The sequence below is a fragment of the Dromiciops gliroides genome, chromosome 1 (genome assembly GCF_019393635.1).
Source record: "Dromiciops gliroides isolate mDroGli1 chromosome 1, mDroGli1.pri, whole genome shotgun sequence".
NCBI lineage: Eukaryota > Metazoa > Chordata > Mammalia > Microbiotheria > Microbiotheriidae > Dromiciops > Dromiciops gliroides.
In genome coordinates, this window is record NC_057861.1 from 18,414,467 (window position 1) to 18,436,932 (window position 22,466).

General features: G+C 49.4%; 2 protein-coding genes across 2 annotated transcripts; one reads left to right on the forward strand and one right to left on the reverse strand.

Annotated features, from left to right (window-relative positions):
• The first annotated feature begins 274 nt into the window (after positions 1 to 274).
• COQ5 (coenzyme Q5, methyltransferase) lies at positions 275 to 14,002 on the forward strand. Its single transcript, XM_043977997.1, has 7 exons — positions 275 to 487; positions 5,688 to 5,837; positions 7,562 to 7,786; positions 10,415 to 10,521; positions 12,270 to 12,358; positions 12,623 to 12,734; positions 12,816 to 14,002. The coding sequence occupies exons 1-7, from the start codon at positions 310 to 312 to the stop codon at positions 12,915 to 12,917; spliced, it is 963 nt and encodes a 320-aa protein (XP_043833932.1). The 5' UTR covers positions 275 to 309; the 3' UTR covers positions 12,918 to 14,002.
• Positions 14,003 to 16,175: 2,173 nt separating this feature from the next.
• DYNLL1 (dynein light chain LC8-type 1) lies at positions 16,176 to 20,347 on the reverse strand. Its single transcript, XM_043993591.1, has 3 exons — positions 20,194 to 20,347; positions 18,866 to 19,003; positions 16,176 to 16,501 (listed from the first exon to the last, which is right to left on the reverse strand). Exons 2-3 carry the CDS (start codon positions 18,995 to 18,997, stop codon positions 16,364 to 16,366), a joined length of 270 nt encoding a protein of 89 aa, XP_043849526.1. The 5' UTR covers positions 18,998 to 19,003; positions 20,194 to 20,347; the 3' UTR covers positions 16,176 to 16,363.
• Between the last annotated feature and the right edge of the window lie 2,119 nt (positions 20,348 to 22,466).

Consider the following 22,466-nt stretch of genomic DNA (forward strand, 5'->3'; position numbering starts at 1 on the left):
GCTTTTCTCTGCTGCTGCAGGATGACCGTGGATGGGCAGCACCCACCTCATCCCTGCAGAGGGCAGAAGAGAGCTCTATCCAGATGTAGCAACCTCTGGAAGGACCACGAGGGGGTGGGACCACTCTCAGAGCGAACAGCTGCGGCAGCACTAGCGTCCCCTACAGGCCCCGCCCCTGAACTTCCGGTTTCCCAGGATGCTGATTTTCCCGGAGGCGGCTCTAAGGCCCTTCGTCATTGGCTAGGACCTCTCTGATGTCACGCGCCCGAACGTTCCCCCACTGCCTGACGTCTTAGGCACCAGGTCGTCATGGCGGCGCGCGGGAGCCGGGCGGTGTGGCGGCTGAGCGGCCGGGGCTGGAGTCGGGCCTTGCTGTCTCTGCGGCCACCTTGGGGCGGCTGGGCCCGGCCGCTCTCCACCGAGAAGCCGAGGGCGGACACGCATTTCGGCTTTGAAACAGTGTCGGAGGAAGAAAAGGGGGACAAAGGTGAAGCACGGAGGGGGCGGGGCCCAGGAAGGGGGCGTGTCTGAGCCGGGGAGGGGCGGGGCCCAAGGGAGAGCGTGCAGTCCGAGGGCATGGGGAAGGGAAGCAACCTGGTGAAAAGGGGAAGGAACTTGAAATGGGTGGGGGGTCTGTGGGAGCTGAAAGGCCGGGAAAATAGAAGAAAACAGGATGGAAGGAAGCTTTTGCATGGGACCTACTGTGTGCTAGGCACTGTGCCAAGCGTTTATATACAATCCATCTGAATGTTCTACAGGGATGATCTTGTCTCAAACTGACCCCACGTGGTTATGATTGTTTTTACTGGTTCTTTATATTTTGAGAGATTTTCATTCAACTTTATTTGGACTCTGTGAGTATTTGGGATGACAATAAACCTCTGTTAAATCCCAGAGGACTGGAGGGGAGGGGTCCAGAGGTGTAAGAGAGGGGGCTGATGGGAGGAGGAGGGGAACCGGAAGGGGGAAGGGGGCCTCAGTCCTGAGGAAAGGGCATGAGGAACCCAAGACCTGGGAATATGAAGGGAAGCATTAAGGGGTCTGGGAAGCAAAGAGAAGGAATTTATAGTGAGACGACAAGCTTGTGATGAGTGTGGGGTCTGTGGGGAATGGGAGGAGGGATCAAGGGAGAGGGGATAAGGAACCCAAGGTTGTAATGCTGTCAGGATTTGGGGTGAGAGGATCGAGGGGTCTGAGACACTGGGGGGAAAGAGAAGTGTCCAAGTAGCATGAGGAGTCTGATGGGGTCAGGGGTCTCAGAAGCTGGGGTGCGGGGTTTGAGGAGATGAAGAGGGGGTGAAGTCAGGGGTCTGAGGAGGTGGATAATTGTAATATAATAGCATTTATTTAATGCTGTAAGATTTGCAGAGTGCTTTACAGGCATTATTTCATTTACTCTTCATTCTGTTGTATAAAGGGCTGAAGGGGTATGAAAGATTTAAGGGGTGTCTTTACCCCTTAGTCTGAGATAGAATAAAGGGTTTAAGTGGTCCAGGGGTTCTGAGGGTATGGAATAAGGGGTCTCTGGACTGAGAGTCGAGGATAAGGATAGGGGGTCTGCTGGGCTCTGAGTAAGGTAACCTGGGGGCCAGTACTGACCCTGTGGTTCCCTGATTAAGGAGGCCACACCCTTGTTGGGTTTTGTTTCCATGGGGCCTGACCCCAGCTGTCAAAGGGATTGGAAAGGGAGGGAGTGAAGGGACAATCGGGGGTGAGGTAGGGCAGGCCAAGCAATCATAGATTTAAATCGAGAAGAGACATCGTAGAGGTATCTCCTCATGGTTCCAGCGCTGCCTCTGTCAGTCACCCTCTGCAAGGTGACCTTAAAAAATGAGAGTTTGGACTGGATTACCCCTCAAGTCCCTTTCAGCTCTAAATCACTGAGCTGATTTATTTTACAGAGAAAGTAGCAATGGGCATTTAGAGAGAGATTTAAAGTTTGCCAAGTGCTTTTATACACTGTCTGATTACTGAGGCACAGTCACAGCTCCTAGCTACACAACCCTCCTCACCCTTCCTGGGAACAAAGAATACCACAGCTGGAAGGAATTGTAGAGCACATCTAGTGGTTCAGCTCCTCATTTTATACAGGAGGACTCACTCTGAGTGGGTAGAGGTACTGGAAAAAACAGGAGATTTGTCTGAGGGCCTGGACTCCCGTGTGACCTTAGGCAAGTCATTCATCTACAAAAATGAATGGATGGGACTAGTCCAGGAGATCTCTGTCTCCTTTGTGTCCTACACCCCTTTGTCAGGCAGGTAAAGGCTTCTTCTCAGAATCATATTTTTAAATGGATAAAAGAAAACATATAAGATTATAAAGAAAAACAATCATAATAAAATACTGTTATCAAAATGTTTTTTTTTAAATAAGTTAATTTTTAAAAATTTAATGGCGCAGTGGATAAAGCACCAGCCCTGGATTTAGGAGAACCTGAGTTCAAATCTGACCTCAGACACTTGACACTTACTAGCTATATGACCCTGGGTAAGTCACTTAACCCTCATTGCCCTGCCCCCCCCCCCCAAAATTTTAATTTAATTTAAAAATAAGTTCATAGAATTCCAAAAGGCTCATGATGAAAAAATGCTCCCCACACCCAGAAAAAGAACCATGGAGTCTGACTGAAGATCAAAGTGTATTATTTTTACTTTATTTGTCTTTTTTTGTTTTTTCTTTCATGTGGTTTTTCCCTTTTGTTCTGATGCTTCTCCTACAAAATGACTGACGTGGAAATATGTTTAACACAATTGTACATATATAACCTATATCATATTGTTTGCTGTCTTGGGGAGGGTGGAAGGGAGAAAAATTTGGAACTCAAAATCTTATAAAAATGCATGTTGAAAACTTAAATAATAAATATTATTACCTATAAAAAATGTCATGCACCTCAGGTTAAGGACTCCTGGCCTAGGTGATTCCCTGACGTTCTTTCCAACTAAATCTAGGGTACAGCAGGTTTTTAAAAATTTTTGTTGGTGTCAGTTATTGTTATAACATCATCCTTAGGGCATCTTGGGTCCTTGAAATATTGCTATCCTTCTTATCTGTTTCACAGGTCACCATGGCCATTACCTGGTGGCCAAACTAGCCCCACCTCTTCAGACTTAGCTAGATTAGTCCTCAGGCCCCAGCCACTCTGTTATGTATTGCTGTTGTATAGTATGGCAAATAAAAATTTATGAGGTCGCCCTATTACTGTCCCAAGTTTGGGGAAAATTAGCTGGGGTTCTAATGTATTTGTTACTTAGAAATTAGGGGCTACTGCACCAGTTTGAGGGCATTAAGCATTTATTAAAGCACATTAAATATTAGTAAAGAGAGCACATGGCTCAGAAAGTTAAGAAGTCCTACATACCTAGGATGGGGGGGGGGGAGAGAGAGAAAGCAAGAGCACAGCATGGGAGAGGGAAGAGCATGCCCAGAGAGCAAGAGACCCCTCGCCAGGGTTTTTAACCTGTCTCAGAGGTGGGTCACTCAACCTTGATCCAAGCTAATTGGCCAGTAACATTCAAGTCTATTGATTGACATGACTTGAAGAAGGTGGTCTTAAGTTAGTTAACTTCCTTTAGTTAGTTAGGAAGGTTGATCAACATTTCCTTTGAAATTCTCATGACTCGGGGCAGCTAGGTGGTGCAGTGGATAAAGCACCAGCCCTGGATTCAGGAGTACCTGAGTTCAAATCTGACCTCAGACACTTGACACATACCAGCTGTGTGACCCTGGGCAAGTCACTTAACCCCCATTGCCCCACAAAAAAAAAAAATTTAAATAGGGGCAGCTAGTTGGCGCAGTGGATAGAGCAGCAGCCCTGGAGTCAGGAGGACCTGAGTTCAAATCCGGCCTCAGACACTTAATACTTACTACCTGTGTGGCCCTAGGCAAGTCACTTAACCCCAATTGCCTCAAAAAAAAAAAAAAAGAGAAAATCCTCCTGACTCTGGGCTGGCCCTGCAAAACCAGCCAGAGCTCCTGTGTGTGTGTGTGTGTGTGTGTGTAGGGGTGTCTCTGAGTCCCCAAAGCACCCTATTATTAATAATTTTCTCATGATAGCAAAGCATGACAAGCATCTGTGATTTTTGTCAGTTACCACCTTTCCCGATAGAGAAAGCAGTCTTTTGGGAGGTCTTTGGAAGCTGCTAAGGCCAAAAAAATGCATCATTCTGTAGCCCCACTGATGATCCATTCTGGCCTTGTCTGGATTGGTCCTTGGACAATGCTGTACAGCCTGTCATCATGTTGTACTGGTGTAATTGCCATTTTACAGTGAGGGAAATTTAGCATCAGTGAGGTAAAGTGATTTCCCCAAGGTGATGTGGCTAGTAAGCACCAGAGAGTTTGTTTTAATCCAGAACTTCCTAACTGTAAGTCCAGGGCCGTTTTCACTGCTACTACAGGATTAGTGAATTAGGAAGCTTCACCTATTTCATATAAATGGGGAAGCAAAGTATGAGCTGACTGCCTTTAATGAAAAGCCCGGTCCAGGAGAGCTGTTGTGTAAAGCCCTGAAGCAAAACTGTCAGAAGGTTTGACATCCTTAATGAAACTGAATGTAAAAAAATGTGAAAGGCAGGTAAAAGTCGTCCAACTGAGTCTGATTCCTTGCATTGAGACTTTTCAAGTTTGTGTTTTAAAATGCAGCAAAAATAAAAAATAGACTTGGCCTAGAGCCATTCATTCAAGACCGTCTATTCTGTTCCTACAGTGTTTGCACTAGGGATTGAAGGAGAGAAAGGACATAAAATGGTCCCTGGCCTGGAGGAACTTGCAGACTAATAAAAGAGGTGGCACAGACACAGTGGCTTGAAAGGTCGTCATGTAGAAGAGAGATTAATTAGTCTTAATTTGCTTGACCCCAGAGAACAGAACCCGAAGCAGTTGGGGGGTGGGGGGGATGGGGTGGAGTTAGAAAGAAGATAATTTAGGCTGGGTGTCAGGAAAAACTTCCTAATGACTACACAGAAGTGGAATGGCTTCTCTTTCATTAGAGGTCCCCAACAAATGCTGGATACCCACTTGGCAGGCATCTTGTAGTAGGGATTGCTTTTGAGACAGGGGTTAGACCAGATGGCAACTGCCAGGGCCCCTTCCCTCTTAAACATTTTGTGACTGCCTATGACCAAAAGGATGTGCATTCCCAGTAAGAGTGGTATAAAGTAGGGGGCAGCTAGGTGGCACAGTGGATAGAGCACCGGCCCTGGAGTCAGGAGGACCTGAGTTCAAATCCGGCCTCAGACACTTGACACTTACTAGCTGTGTGACCCTGGGCAAGTCACTTAACCCTCATTGCCCCGCAAAAAAAAAAAATTAACATAAAAGAGTGGTATAAAGTGCTTGGTTTAGAGGAAGGAGAGAGTGCACTATTTGGGAGGATCCTTTATGAAGGAGGTGTAGTTTGAGGAGGGGGAGAATTGGCTCTTTTAAGACTGCCTTACAGAGCAGGTGCTGGTGTGAAAAGTTTCCTCCTTAGGAATTCCTGAGATCTCAGGTCTGATCCAAAAGAACATTTTTGGACAGGCTGTTGGCAGTGAGGTGAGCCAGGGAGGAGACAGATGATGGGCCTCCCTGTGGGGTACCAGACTGAGAAGTGTCCAGAGACAGTTGGTCTTTTCATGAAAAAACTTCTCAATGAATTGGCTCCCACTAACACACTTGTGATGGGCTGTTTTGTAATTCACTTTAGTCTACCAGGTGTTTGAAAGTGTGGCCAAAAAGTACGACGTGATGAACGACTCAATGAGCCTGGGGATCCACCGTGTTTGGAAGGATTTGCTGCTACAGAAGATGCACCCTTTCTCTGGGACTAAGCTCCTTGATGTGGCTGGAGGCACAGGTAGCAGCTTATTTTGTAACCCCACTTATCTTGGTCAGAGCATTCCGTCAGTCCCTCCTGGAGCAGCCTCATTCATCTACTGTTAGACCAGAGCTGGAGAGAGAAAGTTTATGCAGTAGGAATGCTCCATAGAAATGGGATGTGTTCTTCACTTTCAGATTGCAGGCTTTGTGCGGGCAGGGCCTTCAAGCCCCTTGGATTTGGTGCCTCTCACCTGGGGCACAAGGCCCTGCGTTTTATAGGAGTTGAGTGGCGGTGTGTGGACCCAAACCACAGAGGAGTCTGCTGCGTGTTGGGAGCGGTGTTAACGGTGGCAAAATTATAAAAAGAGAATGGCCAGTTTTATTCCCACGGGACTTTCAAACTAAGTTTTGATTGTTCTGTTTCATCTTTGAATGTAATTCGATTTATTTTTATTCTTCACCCTTATCGTAATATAGTAGAAAGAGGCAGCTTTGGAGCCAGACCTTCTACTTGTGTGACCTTGGGCAAATTGCGGTTTGGTTCTCTGGGCCTCAGTTTGAAGGGAGATTGTTGGTAAGCCATTGGGCACTTCCTATAGACAGCGAATGTCTTCCTCCTCTTCCTCTCCACTCACACCAGCCACCCCTTTGTGGCCTGCTGGCGGCCTTGGCTTCTCAAAAGCTAGGACATCATGGAACAGCAGGACCTTGGCCTACCCTTACCAAGTCTGAAAGGCTCCTAGTACAGGCTCAGTGATTGACTTAGGCCTGTCAAGAGAAGGGTATCGAGGCTCCTGGGGACTCATCACTGGAGGATTGGCCACCAGACGACTTTCTTTTTTTAATTGATGATTGCCATTCGTGACAAAGAGAAGGGCCTTCAATCCCTGCTGCTGTAATCCACACCACTAAAACCACAGCTCTCAGTACAGCTCAGCAGACATTTCCTAAGTGCTTGTTATGTGCAAGACACTGTATAAGGTATTACCATTATATTGCATTTCCATCCCTGGTTGCCTTTTCTCAGGCAGCCAGCTATCCTAAAACTCCTTTGTGTCCATTAGGTAATATGATCCTTTGGATGCTTGTACCTGGGAGCTGGGCCTCATAGGTGGCTGTGAGGAAAACAGGCACTTGGTAGATCTTTAAAAAACTATTGCCCTCCTCATCCTGGCTGATGTCAATGGATCGGTGATCAAATGTGTTTATTCAGCACTTCAGAGGGGCCAGGCCCTGTGCTGCCTCTCAGAGCCCGTGGTGGTTCCAGGGGCAGAAGCCAGTGTTCTGGTAGGAGGGAGTCAGGACGATGGCCAGAACGCAGGCAGCCTGCAGAGAGACACTCCTAAGGCTTACGAGCTGCCAGCTTCACCCCATCTCTTGCTGATGAGGTATCTGGGGCCAAGAGAGGTTGCTCGCAGTCATACAGCTTTGAAGTGTCTAAGCCAGGATTCATCCCAGGGCCCAGCCCTGTACCCATTATACCATGTTTCATCTCAAGATTATCAATATTTTCACTAATAGTTCATCCCAGGAGTTTGGGGTTAAATGTGCCAGTCTGTTTACTGATAGTTTTCTAAAATGCCATGAGCTCGTAACAAATAAATTAATCTCTGAGCTGTAGAAAGTCGTATACATTAAGAAATTATTTGGGTGTGGAGAGGGACCTGAGCCCCCGTGGCCTATTGGCCTACACCCTTTAGAATGGTCCATCTGTGGTCAGAGAGCCCTCTGATGTGCCTCCCCTTTTGTTTGGTTATACAGGAGACATTGCCTTCCGATTCCTTAATTACATCAAGGCCCAGAACCAGAGGCAGCAGCAGAGGAAGCTGAAATCCCATCAAAATTTGTCCTGGGAAGAAATTGCCAAGTGGTACCAGAATAACCGGAGTAACCCCTTGGGGGAGTCCCACGTGGTCGTCTGTGACATTAACAAAGAAATGCTTAAAGTTGGAAAGCAGAAAGCACAGACGTTAGGCCACCACAAAGGTAGGTCCTGCAGGAAGTAGGCAAAGGGGATTCTGGGGAGGGGAAACGGGGGATATCTTCAAAGGATTGGAACATGTTGAATCTTAGACTTCCCAGAGTCCTTACAGGCAGGAGTCATAGGTGCAAGGGAGACCCTGCTCTGAGAAGCCAGACAAGGGTCTGTTTCCAATTATAGGCCGCCCCAGTGACCCCAGTTTACTGGTGCTTTTGGCGAGAATTCCACCTGTATGTGCCCCCCCCTTGCCCAGCTGATCCCATTGGTTCTTCACTGAGGGGTACGAAGCCACTTAGCCATGCATGGGACCATTCCCTTCTGCATGTGCCTTTGCTCTTTGTTTCTCTCAGTTCTTCTTTCTCCTCCTCCCACCCCCAGCAGGAACTGCTTCCACCAGCCCTGGGCCACCCGCCTGTCTCAGTGTCAGCCCACTTAGTCCCAAGGATGAAGGATTCTTTTGTTACCCTTCGGCACCATTCAGAAGATGGACAGTTGCTAGTGTATTTAGACAAAGGCACTGTATTTCCCTCCTCTGTGGGGTCCCTCCATGAGGAATGAGGCTCCTGCACATCTGTCTTCCTGGGGTCAACAGTACTTGAAAAGATGATTTACCTCCTCTCTGGAGCATAGCTTTGGGTGTCTAGAGGAGGAGCAGGAGGCTAGCAGAATATGGACCCCTGGGAAGTTCTGTGCTTTGGACTTGGCTCCTAAAGTGGCCAGCTTCAGGAAACGAAAGGTACATGCCATGGACTGGGTCACTTCCCTGCAGTGGGATGGGGAGTCTGGAGACAGGGGTTCTAGTCTTACCACTGCCACCACCAAACACATTGGGTGAGCATGGCCGCATCACAGCTGCTTTCTGTGCCTCGGTTTCCTCATTTAAAATGATGGGAGCCTGGGTCACACAAACTCTGCGGCTCCATAAATCTGCCTGTGGGGTGCACGTCAGCCTAGGTCTCTGGATCACAGTGTCGGAGACTGAGTCCGTACTTCTAAGCCCTGCTGCTTAGTAATAGCCAGCATTTGGGTATCACTTTAAGGTTTCCAAAGTGCCTTGTGACCGTGGTCTCATTTGAGGTAGATGCTATGACCATCATCCCCATTTTACAAGGGAAGAGACAGAAGCAGGCACAGGTTAAGAGCTTGGCCCTAATTTGCACAGCCAGTGTCTGAGGGCAGATTTGAATTCGGGAATGGTGACTCCCGAGTCCAGAGCTCTCTGCACCTTTGCCCCATCGTCTGTCCTTTTCTACTACAAACATCCCTTGCCAAAAATAAGTCCAATCCAAATAAAGTGGGGAAGAGATAAGTGCATAGAGCAGAAATGTTTATTTTTGTAAAGAAGGATATGGAAAACCACGTATCTGTGATAGTCTATCTTTGCTCTTGGAACCGAAGCTCTGCAGGCAGAGCCTGCAGTTCTCTGGATTGCTAATGGAGGTTCCTAATATTGAAGTAGCCTCATCTGGCTTAGGCGCGCCTAGTGGCGGGCAAACCCCATGCTTCCTGGGGGACTTGGTGAGTCAGCTGGGATTAGAGCAAGTCCATGTGTCACATCAGGTTGTATGTTGTGGTTGTCCCTGTTTGTGTCTTAGCCCTCTACTGGATTAGAATGACCACAAGGGCTTGCAGGGCCACGTTCTGCCTAACCTTGTGCCCTCCTCAGCGCCACTTGAGGCTCTGTTCACTCTGGGTTTTTTTTATTGTTGTTGTTTTGTTTTGTTTTTGCCAGGCAATGAGGGTTAAGTGACTTGCCCAGGGTCACACAGCTAGTAAGTGTCAAGTGTCTGAGACTGTGTTTGAACTCAGGTCCTCTTGAATCCAGGGCCAGTGCTTTCCACTGCGCTCCCTCCCTTGCTGCCCTCTGACCTCCGTTTGAATCACTTTGGTGAGAGGGCGTCCAGAAGAGTCCGTGTGATCTTGGGCTGCATCAGGCGAGGCCTTATTAGAGTCTAGGAGTAGGGCCGCCCACCCTCTAGGCACACATCTGGAGAAACCAGAGCATGGGGCCTACAGTGATGGGGGAAGGTCATGTGGCCTGGGAGATGAGGTAGATGAGGGAAGGGGGGGCCATGGCAAAGGAGGACCTGGATTGATTGTGCCTGAGCCCAAGGACAGAGTGAGAGACTGGAGTGCCGTGGGAGGGCACGGCTCTTACCTCTGATGACCCAGTGGCACCAGTCTGTTTGCTCAGCTGTTAAGTGAAGGAGCTGAACTAGTTGGCCCCTGATTTCCATTCGAGCGTTCTGTGATCTTATGATCCAGCAGTGGGCTTGATTTGGATGTAATAAAGGAGGAAAACTTCCGACAGTTGGAGCTATCCAAGATGGAAAGGCTGCCTCTAGGAAATAGGGGATTGCCCTTCCTCTAGCCGCCACACAACCATTCGGATGGGTGGATAGATTAGACAGGGAATTCTTGGTCTGATGGGGATTGGATTTAGCTGGCCTCAGGTCCTTTCCAACCTGAGATTCTACCCACAGTAGGCAGACCCTTAATAAATGTTTACTTTATGAATGAACCAAATAAACTAAATTCAAGGTGGAAGATCAGCACCGACCACAGACCAGCTTTCTGGGGGCAGAGGGAAGCTCCTGGGGCCGGGGTGCGGCTCACACATCGTTCTCTTTCAGGCCTGGCTTGGGTGGTGGGCGATGCTGAGGAGCTGCCCTTCCATGATAACAAGTTTGATGTTTACACCATTGCCTTTGGGATCCGAAATGTCACACACATCGACCGGGTGAGCCTGGAGGGATGTCTGGGGCCTGACTTAATTAATGGGTGGGAGGAAGAAGGAAAAGACTCTCAGGTCACAGGTTTTAGGTTAGGAGGCCTGTCTCAGGCTTCAGTTAGAGTTCTTGGCGATACAGAGCACTAGTCTTCATTCACAAACTCTAAAAGGGCTCGCCTAGTTTGTTGTTGTATAATTCTGTTATGTGCTTATTGTTATAATGTGTTATAGCTGTCTTTGTTGGAGGCTCGTTCACCTCATTAGCCACAAGTTCCAAGAGGGTAGGACCTGACCTAGGACAGTGCTTGGCAGCATGCTGCATTGTTTGATGGAAGATGATATTTTGCCCAAAGCAGAATTCCCAGAGTCCTTTGTTGCCTGAACGGCCAAAGGTTGTTTTTCTCAGGTACCCTAGAGTTTGTGCTCTGCTGGTAAAGCTCTCTTGAAATGGGAGGTGAAAGGAAGATCAGCTGTCAAATTCCCATAGCACAAATTATTAATGTTTTAAAAATTAACAAGCATTTATTTTTCTCTCCCTCCCATTCCCTCCCCCCAACTGAACAAAAAGAATTTTTAAGAAACCCCACTTATGCATACATAGTCAAGGAAAGCAGCTTCCTGCACAGGCAGTGTCCAGAGACACTGTATTTGAAGGGTATCTGCTCTCCTAGTGGGAGGGAGGGAGCAGGCTTCATCCTTGACGCTCCAGAATCGTGGTGGGTCATTGCACCGATCACTATGTTCAAGTCTTTCACAGTTGATTCTCTTGACAATATGTTGATTAGTGTGTGGCTTGTTCTGGCTCTGCTCCCTTCATTTTGCATCCCTTCTTAGAGGTCTTTGGAAACTGTCCATGTCATCATTTCTTACGGCACAGTGAGATTTCATTACATACCATAATTTGTTTAGCCGTTCCCCAATGGGTGGGCACCCCCTTCCCCCATTTTCAGTTTTTTAGCACAGATTTTTTTTTTTTTTAGTGAGGCAATTGGGGTTAAGTGACTTGCCCAGGGTCACACAGCTAATTAGTGTTAAGTGTCTGAGGCCCGATTTGAACTCGGGCACTCCCGACTCCAGGGCTGGTGCTCTATCCACTGTGCCACCTAGCTGCCCCTTCACAGATTTTTTAAAGTGCTTTAGCAGTAACCACATTCACTTATGTCCTCGTGAGTGAGGTCATGCTGTTGGTGCTAAGTAACAGAGCTGTGTCTTCCTGCAGTCCAGTTTTTAAGTCCTTTGGTGTCTCACTGCAGAGTAGAGGTGACCTTTGGCCTTTTTCCAGGAACCAAACCAGGCACAAATGAGCTCTGACAGGTCTCACACCAAGCTGGAAAGACCTCAAGGGACCTGGCCCCTCCTTGGCCGAGCTCTAAGGGGTCTGTCGTGTTCCACGCCGACAGGCTCATTTCCTGACTTGTGGAGGTTCTGGTCTGTAACTTCTAGGGGCAGTTTTGTTCACCCGGTGATTTTTTACGTGATCCCAGCCGATCGGTCACTGTCTTCACTCCAAAAGTGGAAACACATTGCTCTGCTAAACCCTAGAGGGTGGTGTGGGCCTCGCCTAGTTCACTGCATCTTGGAGCTATGAGAGATCAGGGTCCCACTCGGGTTGGAGACACAGGCCCCACCCTCAGTCCCCCTCTAGAAGACTGTTCCCCTCTCCCCAGCCATGTAATGGAGGGACTGTGGGGCTTCGCCTTGGCGGGATTGAGGAAGGCCCCCCCCAGTAGGACTCTCTTGTGTTCTTGTCTTTTCAGGCACTTGAGGAAGCCCATCGGGTCCTGAAGCCAGGGGGCAGGTTTCTCTGTCTGGAGTTTAGCCAAGTGAACAACCCCATCATTTCCAAGTAAGAATGGCATACTCCTGGGCTAGGGTCTGGCATGGAGGAGGCCCCTGGGAAATGCTGGCGGAGGGAAGGACCGATTCCCTCAGTCTCCCCACCAGAACAGGGAGAGTCAGTGTCAGAGCTCGCCACTCTCTTAGTTTGTCTCCCATCCTGAGCCCTGCAAGAGCAGACAGGCATTTGTACTGAAACAGAACTGTGGGCTCTTGGGGAGGTGGGGCGTCCGCAGGGCCCTTGCCAACCTCTGCCGTTTGCCTTCCTGTGCAGGCTCTATGACCTCTATAGCTTCCAGGTCATCCCAGTCATGGGAGAAGTCATCGCTGGGGACTGGAAGTCTTACCAGTATCTGGTGGAGAGCATCCGGCGTTTCCCACCACAAGTGAGTAGCCCCGACTGCTCCCCCAGAAGCAGAGAAGCCAAATCACAGGTTTTCTCTGCTGATCTCTCGCCTTCGCTTTAGGAAGAGTTCAAGGAGATGATTGAAGATGCTGGCTTCCAGAAGGTGACCTACAAGAGCCTCACATCGGGCATCGTGGCCATACACTCGGGCTTCAAGCTGTGACTCCACTTCAGCTCAGCCCCACTGGGTGGTCCGGCGGAGAAGGCCAGGGGATGGACAGGTGCTGCTCCCGGTCAGAGCTGCAGCCCGAGCAGTGAGGGGCCCGAAGCGACGAGCGGCCTCGGCGAGGGAAGATGGCTCGTCACTTCCGATGTCAGCTGGTGCTTCTTGGGACCTTTTCCCAGGGGCGGCGTTTGCTTGGTTCCCGTGTAACGCCTTCTGTCGGGTTTTTTTTTGGATGTGCCGTGTGTGGGTGGGAGGGGCGGAAATGAGCACAGAAGCTCAGACTGGAGCAGGCTCTTTCCTCTGCCTCCCCACCACATCATGCAGAGGGAAAGGATGGACCCTCGTGGGGGAGCGGGAAGGAGGAACCTGCCCAAGGCCAAGGGTGGCAGTGGTGGTGGCGGTGGCTCATTAAACGAGTTGACTTGTCATGTCTGATTTCCCTGCCTTCCTTTAGACTTTTCACAGGTGCCAGGAGGGCTCCCTACTGATACTTGGGACTAGTGGCCTGAAGTTGTGACAGCTCGGCTGGCCCTCAGGGCTGCCTTCTCTGCAGAGGTCAGACTGGATTCTGGGTACTGCAGAGCAGAGTGGAGTCATTCAAATTCATCAGCGTTACCCCTCGGCCTGTTCTTTTCTGCCTTCTCTGGGCCAGTTTTGTCCCCTGTAAAGAGGTGGGAGTGGGCAGGACACCAGAATCTCCAGATTTACCTTGTCCTGTCACTCGTCAGATTGAAAGCTTTCAGCTCCTGATTCCGTGCAGAGCACTTTGCTTTTGGCATTCATTTGGCTAAGAAAACTATAGAAAGGCTCCTGGGTGTGCCTTGTCTGGCAGCTTCCATGTGGGGAATAGTAGTGGAATTATACTTGAAAGGGCACAAAGATAAGCTGCATCACAGCCGTGACCTGTTGTTGGCGCCATCATTATGCCTGACACCCAAATTCCTGCCTGTGATAGTCATTTTACTGTAGAGCTTGTCCTACCTGTATCTTGGAACACCCGTGAAGGGAGATGGCAGGAGTTAGATTGCTTTGTAACATATATTGACCGCAAAGGAACAGCAATTAAATCTCGATCAAACGTTAATAGGCTGTGCCTTTGTTTAAAAGTCTGTTTTGCGTTAACCCCTCTGGGCCTTCATGACAGGGAAGAAGAACTTGGTGCACTGTCGGTCCCGTCTCATCTCCATGGAAACATCATATTCTCCCATCACAATCAAAAATAGATTTTTGTAATCTGCACCCATTTGCTGGCAAGAGACAGGCTAGGGCCACACATCAAAATCTCAATCTCCAGTGGTATTGCAGAGATGGGATTTGGCTGTTTCGAGAAACATAGATCATACCTACTTAGCGAACTGTTGGATTGGGTAGCAGAACTAACAAATATAGAAAGCCGACGTGAAGCCACTTGATTTCTGTTGAGCCTACAGATAGCGATGGGCTTGAAGCATTCAGAAAAGCAGCCAGGGTTGCTGGCTCACTCAATAAGCAAGTGTTTTTCACTAACAGCCAAGCTGTAGGAGATTCAGCAAGAAGGGGGATTCAATTCTAAGACCACCCAGATCTTCACATTGGCTGAATCTATTAACAGGGGGTTCCAACCAAAGTTGACTGAGAGCCACAGTGATTGGCAGTTTGTAGTGAAGGGGGAGGGGACAGGAGGTAGGTAGCCTCCCCAGGTTCAAGATCTGCCTAAAGATACTTGCTTGCTGTGATCACAAGCAAACAAGGCACAGCTCAGGGCTTGTTTACTTGTGTATAAAATGGGCACACTCCATCCACAGGAATGCAAGCAAAATCTGTCTCCCAACTAGGACAAACAAATCACAGTGGCCAAAAAATATGCATCACCCTGCAAACCAACACAGCCCAGACTGGAGGAGGAACATATGTAAGTCCTGACACCAAGCTTTTATTTTTGAGTAGGGTGGGTCAGAGAATGAACTGCAGAATGGTCTTTAGGGACCCAAGATCACCTCCACCCAATACTCAATGCAACAAACTGGTCCCTGCCTAAGTGCTGGAATAGCAGGAGTGATTTAAAAAAATAAAGAGTGGGGCAGCTAGGTGGTAGAAATTAGAGTTAACAGCTTCCAGCATTTTAAATATTTCCATGTAAGTATGTGCCCTTACCATACATCTGGTGGCAGATTTATTCTCCCTAGTATCTTTTACCAGATGAGTTAGAGCCAAAATGCCCAAATTTCACCAAATTGGTGGAAAAAAAACAAGCGTGAGCTCACCAGCTCCTTTCTCTGCACTCCCAGCCAGCGGGACCTAGTCTGTTCTCACCCTCGTTGCTGGGAAAAAGAAAGGGGAGAAGTTTGAGATCTTCACAGGATCCATGGCTGGAAATTTTTAACCAGGGTTACTCATCCGCAGCCACTGTTGGCTGATTGGGCTCTAATGAACACACCTCAGCTCCTGGCTGCTAGTTAAAAGCTTTCTGACTCCAGCTGCAGAAAGGTAGAACACAGCAGGCTGGAAATTTGAAAATCCTGCCAAGAATCACCAGCAACGAAGACACTGCTATGGAACAATCCTACCAGTCTTAAAAGGGAACCTCTGAAAGACCTCCTCCCTCCCTCCCTGTCTTTAAAACAGCCATCTTCCAATCTCAAAGCACTGCCCCATTATCTCCTTGTCACGACTTCCCAGGCCTGATTTCATCCCCATTTCACAGACGTCAAAACTGGGGTAGCCATGGGGACGGCCGGAAGATCATTTGTTGCTCTGACTTTGCCTGCCCTGTTCCCCTCCCTTGGGCACAGTGCCCAGAACACTGCACCAGCAAACCCAACTTAATACAAGATGGGCCTGGGCACTACCGCTATTTCTAATTAGGAATAGCATTCATTCCCCACCCCCTAGAACCCATTTCTTGATCCTATGTTGTTCAGGTTATGTCCAACTAACTACTCCTGACCCCACAAAAACCTATCATGCATTCAAGCTCCAGCCCTTCTGAAGGGGTCCCGTTTGTTCGAAGGCTTCCAATCATGCATTAAAAATGGCAAAAAAGACCGAATGGGTAAGACACACAGAAGCAGCCAGCTGGCCCTCAGTCCCACAGCAGCCCTAGACATGTTATCTAAACAGATTCTTCAAGTTCTCTCTCTCTCTCACACACAGACATACACACACACACACACACACACCCTCTCAGGTTTATTTTTAAAAAGAGCTGTATTTTTGCTGGAGGGGGCTGAGAAGAAGAGAGTATGGAACAGAAAATAAATACCAAGGGAAGCGCTGTTTTGCTAATTGTTTTATAACCACAACAAACTAGTACATAGGATGCCTTGTACAACAACACGATAAAGGCTTAAAGCTCGAGGTGTTCCCATGGCGATGCTGAAGATAGTTCAGTCTCTGGTATTTGGAATTTAGGCTGCAGTCCTTGTGATTTGGATGGCTCTGGGGCAGGAGGCCCAGGCCTTGCTCTAACCAGACTTGAAAAGGAGAATGGCAACCTGGCCCAGGTAGAAGTAGATGAAGTGCTTCGTCTCATGCGTCACGTAGCTGCCAAAGTTCCTCCCCACGATGCAGTGCCAGGTGGGGTTATACTTCTTGTCAAACTCCTGAAAAGGCAATGACACCCAGTCTAAGGAGGGCCACGGGAGGGAGGGGGAGGGTGGCCGGCCATCATCCCCATTCCTGAGAGCCTGGGAATTCAGGAATGTTCCCCGGCTCCAGGTCGCCTACATACTGCATTCATGAAGACATACTTGCAGCCTGAGCTCAGCTGCAACTAGGGGGGTTGGAGGGTGGGCTGAGGGGACCGGATGGGAACAATCAGGCAGGTCAGTAAGTCTGTGTGCAAGGGACAGGCTCTCCATTTCCTAAGTGGTTCCCCCAGCTAACCCCAAGTCAGGTCAGGTCAAAGGAATGCTGTGACTAGTTAAGAGTCCAGATTAAATTTAGTTTTTAGTCCATTCACTATCACATTTTCCCCAAGGCCTATTATCTCCACTAGTTAGTTACACTAAACACTTCAATTTCTAAGAGCTTCATAGGTTTTTGTTTTGGTGAGGCAATTGGGGTTAAGTGACTTGCCCAGAGTCACACAGCTAGTAAGTGTCAAGTGTCTGAGGCCAAATTTGAACTCAGGTCCTCCTGAATCCAGGGCCAGTAATACTCTATCCACTGAGCCACCTATAGCTGCCCCCTAGGTAAGTATTTCACTATCCATTTTTGCTTCTACATTACAGGATAGCTGCGAGGATTAACAGATAATATAGATGTAGCAAGTGCACTTTGGCAAACAAAGGTAATCTAAGTCTTTGAGAAATGTAGAATTTTTTTTTAACTAGGAGAGACTACATAATGATAGCATTATTTAGCACACCTGAAGGTCTGAAAAGCACCTTGCAAATATTAACTCATTTGACCCCTCTCCTCATCACAATCCCAGCACAATAAGGTGCTGCCAAGATTATTCATCCCTTTTTACAGATGAAGCAGAGAGAATGAAGTGACAACTGTGCCCAATCCAGCTAGGTGTTTCAGGCAGGACTTGAACTCAGGTCTTCCTGATGCCAGGTCTACTTGCAATGAGGAGAAACTTTGACCCCCAAAAAAGTCCACTTTCAGACTTTCATTACCAATGATGAAGCCCTCACATCTGTTAGTTGTATAGCTAGCCATGGGCCAAGTCCCTTAACATAATATTTATTCTTTTCAAGCTTTGTTTTCTGGTCTGTAAAACTGGATAATGATAATGCTGGCATTACTTACCTCACAAGGCTGAGATGACACAGGCATAGATCGAAAACTTTAATACCAATGCCCTATCAATTAACTGTACACTCATTAAATAGGTTTGGAAAAAAAACCCAAGGGACTTGAGAATGACCACTATCAAGTTATTTGAATGTCATTAAGCCAACCCTGAATAGCTTACCTCACTTTACAGAGGTTCTAAGGTGATGGGATGACACCCATGGATTAATTCTATATCCTGAGAGCACTTAGGTGCCAGCTCACACTGGGTGTCTGATGAAGAGCCTGCCAATGGGGACTACTCAGGACTCACTCCTATTAACCTGTTTTTCCTCTAGTTAAGTCTCTTTTCCACGTTACAAGCTGTCCTTGCAGGAGTCCACCAACCGGCCACAACTGTGGTGTTTATCAGAAATGGTATTTATTTCTGTTCTAACATCTTTAATCCCAAGTCTCTACCGAACCCTCACCCTCCCCTCCTACTTGCTAAGACTGCCAGCTTCCTTTGCCTTCAAAGCCTGAGAGCTTGGCACTTTTACTAGGTTTTTACAGACTGCCATCAGCAACACCCCCCCCCCTTTGGGAAAAAAAAAAAACACCCAACCACCACCCACTTTCTCTTAAACCATGCAGAGCAGGCTAATTCTCCCCACTGGAGAGTTGACAAGATTTCCCTAAGGTTCTGTTGGGAACACCCACACAGTTTTTCCTAACAGATCTCACACAGATGGGCCTTCGATGCAAGAAGGGGGGACCACTTGGTCCCGAACCTAGAAACAGTTGCTAGGTGGTGTTTTTTTTTTGGTGTTGTATTGAAAGACCCGTGTCACTCATGTTCTTTGCCGAATTCCTAAGGCCAAACACCACCCAATATAGGATTCTTGCAGCCCTAGAAATTCCCAAACCCTTCCAACTGGGGCATCCCCCCAACCTCCCTTAAGATTCACAAAAGGGAAATAAAGCATTATTCACTTTTAGGTGGGATTCCCTGTTAAATTTCTGACCACTTAAAGCCCTGTTTACAGGGGTATGCAAATTAAAGCAAAATAAATGGCCTCCCCTCCCCCCCATCCCCCCCACCCCAAGGGCTTCCCCAGTTTAACAGCCACCTTCCCTCCAGTCCCCTTTCTCTGGACCACTTGAGATCTCCTAGGCAGAAAGGGTGGGTGGGTGCTCCCAGAACCCTGATCTAGCCCCCTCCTCCACCCACCGCGCCCCCTCACCTTCTTGATATGGGCTGCTATGTCCTTCTCTATGTTATACTTCTCCAGGGCCTGGGTGGCACACTCCACGGAGTCCTGCTGCATCTCCTCCGACATGTCCGCATTTTTGATTACGGCCTTGCGGTCACACATGGTTACCTGGGGGAGGGGGAGAAGGAAAACAGGCGGGGGAGGGGGGAGGACCAGAGGGGTCCGAGTTTAGGCAATCAGGAGGGTTCTCGCACCTCCGGAACAGAGGCACCCCCACCCCCGCCCCGTTTAGTTAAAAGCACCCCCTATTGCAGGGATGGGGGGGAGAGGAAGCCCCTGTCCCCAGGAAAGTTCCAGGCCACTAGGGGCCGAGTCACACGGAGCCGCCCGAGTTTCCAGCGCTCCATCTCCCGGTCCGGTCCCTGACTGCGCCACTCGGCGCCAAACTCAGCCAGGGATCGCCTCGCAGCCCAGCCCGGGCGCCGAACCGGCCCCCTCCCGCTGTCTCCCCCCATCTGCAGGAAGGGGGCGGGGAAACAGAAATCCGACTAGAAACATCTACCAACTCAGGCGCCCCTTAACCCTCTCCGGCGCTCAGTTTCTCCATCTGCAGAGACCGGGGGTGGGCGCGGGGAAGGAATCGGACTAGAAACATTTACAAACTCTGGCGCCCTTTGCCCCTCCCGCCCGCCCTCAGTTTCTCCATCTGCAAAAATGGGACCGAGGTGTGTGTGTGTCGGGGGGGGGGGGGGGAATTCTACTAGAATTATCTACAAGTTCTGCTCCCCTCCCCCTCTAGCCCTCAGTTTCCCCAACCTGCAAAAACAGGGAAAGGGCGGGGAGAAATTGACAGGAAGACTACCAGCTCTGCCCCCTGCCCTTCTTCTGCCTCAGTTTCTCCACCTGCAAAAAGGGAAGGGATGGAAGCTCCTGGGCTTTAAGTTCGTGCCCAGGTCGGCGACGCCCCGCCAGGGGGCCGGGGCGCGGCACTCCGGCTCATCCCCTCCCCCCCCCCCCCCCCGCTCGGGCCTCAGTTTCCCCCCCTGCACTGCTCCCCCCCTCCGGGGGGGAGGGGAGCGCTCGGGCTGGAACGCCCGGGGCCGCCCCGCTCGCTCGCACGCGCGCACGCGGAACGGGTCCGGGAAGGGGCGCCTGGAGCCGGGCCGGGGGGAGGGGCACGCTAGCTGGGGGCCTCCCCGCGCGCTCAGCCGGCCCGGGCCCGAGGCACGCGCCGCTGCCCCGCGCACACCCTGCCCTTGCTCCGGGGTCCCATTCGGCTGGTGCTCCTCCCTGTCCCCCGCACCGCCCACCCAGGGTCTGCACGCTTTGCAGGGGTAGCGGCAAGCACGGCTCCTCACCGCGGGTCGGGGGTGCTGGCGGCTGCGACGGGTCCCGGCGGGAGGGGGCGGCGGCGGCGCGGCTCAGGCACTCCGTCCGACCTGGCAGGTGCTTTCACTGCCTAAGCCGTTGCGCATCTAAGACACCCCACGCCAGATGCCGCCGCCTAGTGCCGGCCCCGCCCCCTACTTGCCGCCCGCCCCGCCCCTACGCCTCGCGCCCATTGGCCCACCCTCGCTGCCTGCCCTCTTCTCATTGGTAGAAGACCTCAATGGTTCCCGCAGGCTCCTTCGCCCGCGTTTTGTTGCAGACCACAATGCACCGCTGACGGCGTCGGTTGCCACGGCGACAGCCTGGGCAATGGGGCCCCTCCTCTTGTTTTTCGTGCTGCACGAGGTTTGGAGTTTCAGGGTAGCGCTTCGCTGCACGGGGTTCGCTGGGCGGGAGCCCAGCAAGGCGGACCGGGGAGTACCCCGGGACTGGGGAAGAGGGAGAGTCCTGCAGGGCAGTGAGTGGTGTGGCTGCCAGGGGCACATGACGCAGTCAGGAAGCATGAGCGCCCTCCTTAGAACAGGGGGAGAAGGGCGCCCCGCTGGAATATAAACTAGAATGTAGTAGAATGCTCATAGAATAGACTAGACAGACTATACAATAGAGACTCTAGAATGTAGACTATGTATAGAAAAGGGTAGAATATACGTGTAGAATAGACCAGACAAGACTATAGAGGATGTACTACAGAATGTAGAATTCGTAAAGAATAGATTGTAGACCCAGTGCTGAGTCTGAGCACCATGAACCCTCGAATTTTACAAATGGAGAAACTGAAGCCCAGAATTGCAAAAGTCCATAAAGTTTATATAATCCGGGAAAGACACCCCAAAATATAGAATAAAGCCCAACTGCTCTTTATTTCACTGATAGGAAAATTGAATAGCCCAAATCTATAAGAGCTGCAAGGCCCAGTACTAGCCCAGCCTATTACAAATAAAGAAACTGAGGCCCAGGTAGTTGCCCAAATCCCTAATTTTTAAACGCTAGAAAGGGTGCCAAAAAGTTATCTAGCCCAACTCCCTCGTTTTACAGATAGGGAAACTGAGGCTTAGAGGAGATGTGATTTTCATATAGATCGTTGAACCCAACCCCACCAATTTTAGAGATAGGGAAAAGTTTAAAAATGACTTGCCCAGAGTCACTCAGGTCTGGCTCAGGAGGAAGTCTCTGTCTCTGAAATTAATAGGAAGCCGTCCTGAATTGAGGGGTGTCTCCCAGGACTGAGGGAGACTCCCTCTGAGGTGAGGATGTAACACAGCAGACCTTTATATATGATGCTTCACAGTTTTACAAAGGGCTTGCTTTCCTCACAACAGCCTTATGAAGTAGACAGTGCAAGCACCTATATTATTACATCCCTATATTCCAGGGGGCGGGGAAGGGAATTTGCCCATACACACAGTTTATGTCTTCAGAGCTGAGTCTGGGACTGAGGTCCTGACCCCGAAGTTCACTGCATGTTCTTTTTTTTTTTTTAATTTTTTTTTTTTTGGTGAGGTAATTGGAGTTAAGTGACTTGCCTAGGGTCACACAGCTAGTAAGGGTCAAGTGTCTGAGGTCGGATTTGAACTCAGGTCCTCCTGACTCCAGGGCCCGTACTCTATCCACTATGCCACCTAGCTGCCCCTGCATGTTCTTTTCACTATCCCCTTCTCCTTTTCTCCAAAGAGATAATTATGGATTAAAAGGAAGAAGGAAATCTGAAGTTTGGAAAGATGGTGACCCAGTATCCAGCTGGAAAATCTCGGAGTTTACTTATTGTCACTGACCTGGGTTCAAATCCCATTTTTGACACATACTAGCTAAGTAATCCCTGAGGGAACTCATTAACCTCTCCATGCCCCCAAGCAACTCTGCTAGGAGTAATGAGGATGGACCAATACTGGTCCAGTGCCCATCCCTCCTCCAGCAGGGAGCCAATAGGAAAGAACTTCGAACAAAGGAGTTATGGGTAAACAACCACCTAGAAGTAAGATCTGGGGACAACAATACTATACAGCTAGTCCCTCACCCGAGTTTGTGTAGTTGGAAGAGCCCTTTAAGCCCCAAACCCTCTGAAGTACAGCCTTCTTTCCTCTGTTAATTATTCGCCATTTATCCTGTATATATAATTTATTTTTTATACATTGGTTTCTATGTTCTCTGCACCATTCGATTGTAAACTCCTTGAAGGCAGAGGCTTGTCTCTTGCCTCTTTTTTCTATCCCTGGTGTTCTTGACCCCATTTGGAGTTTTCTTG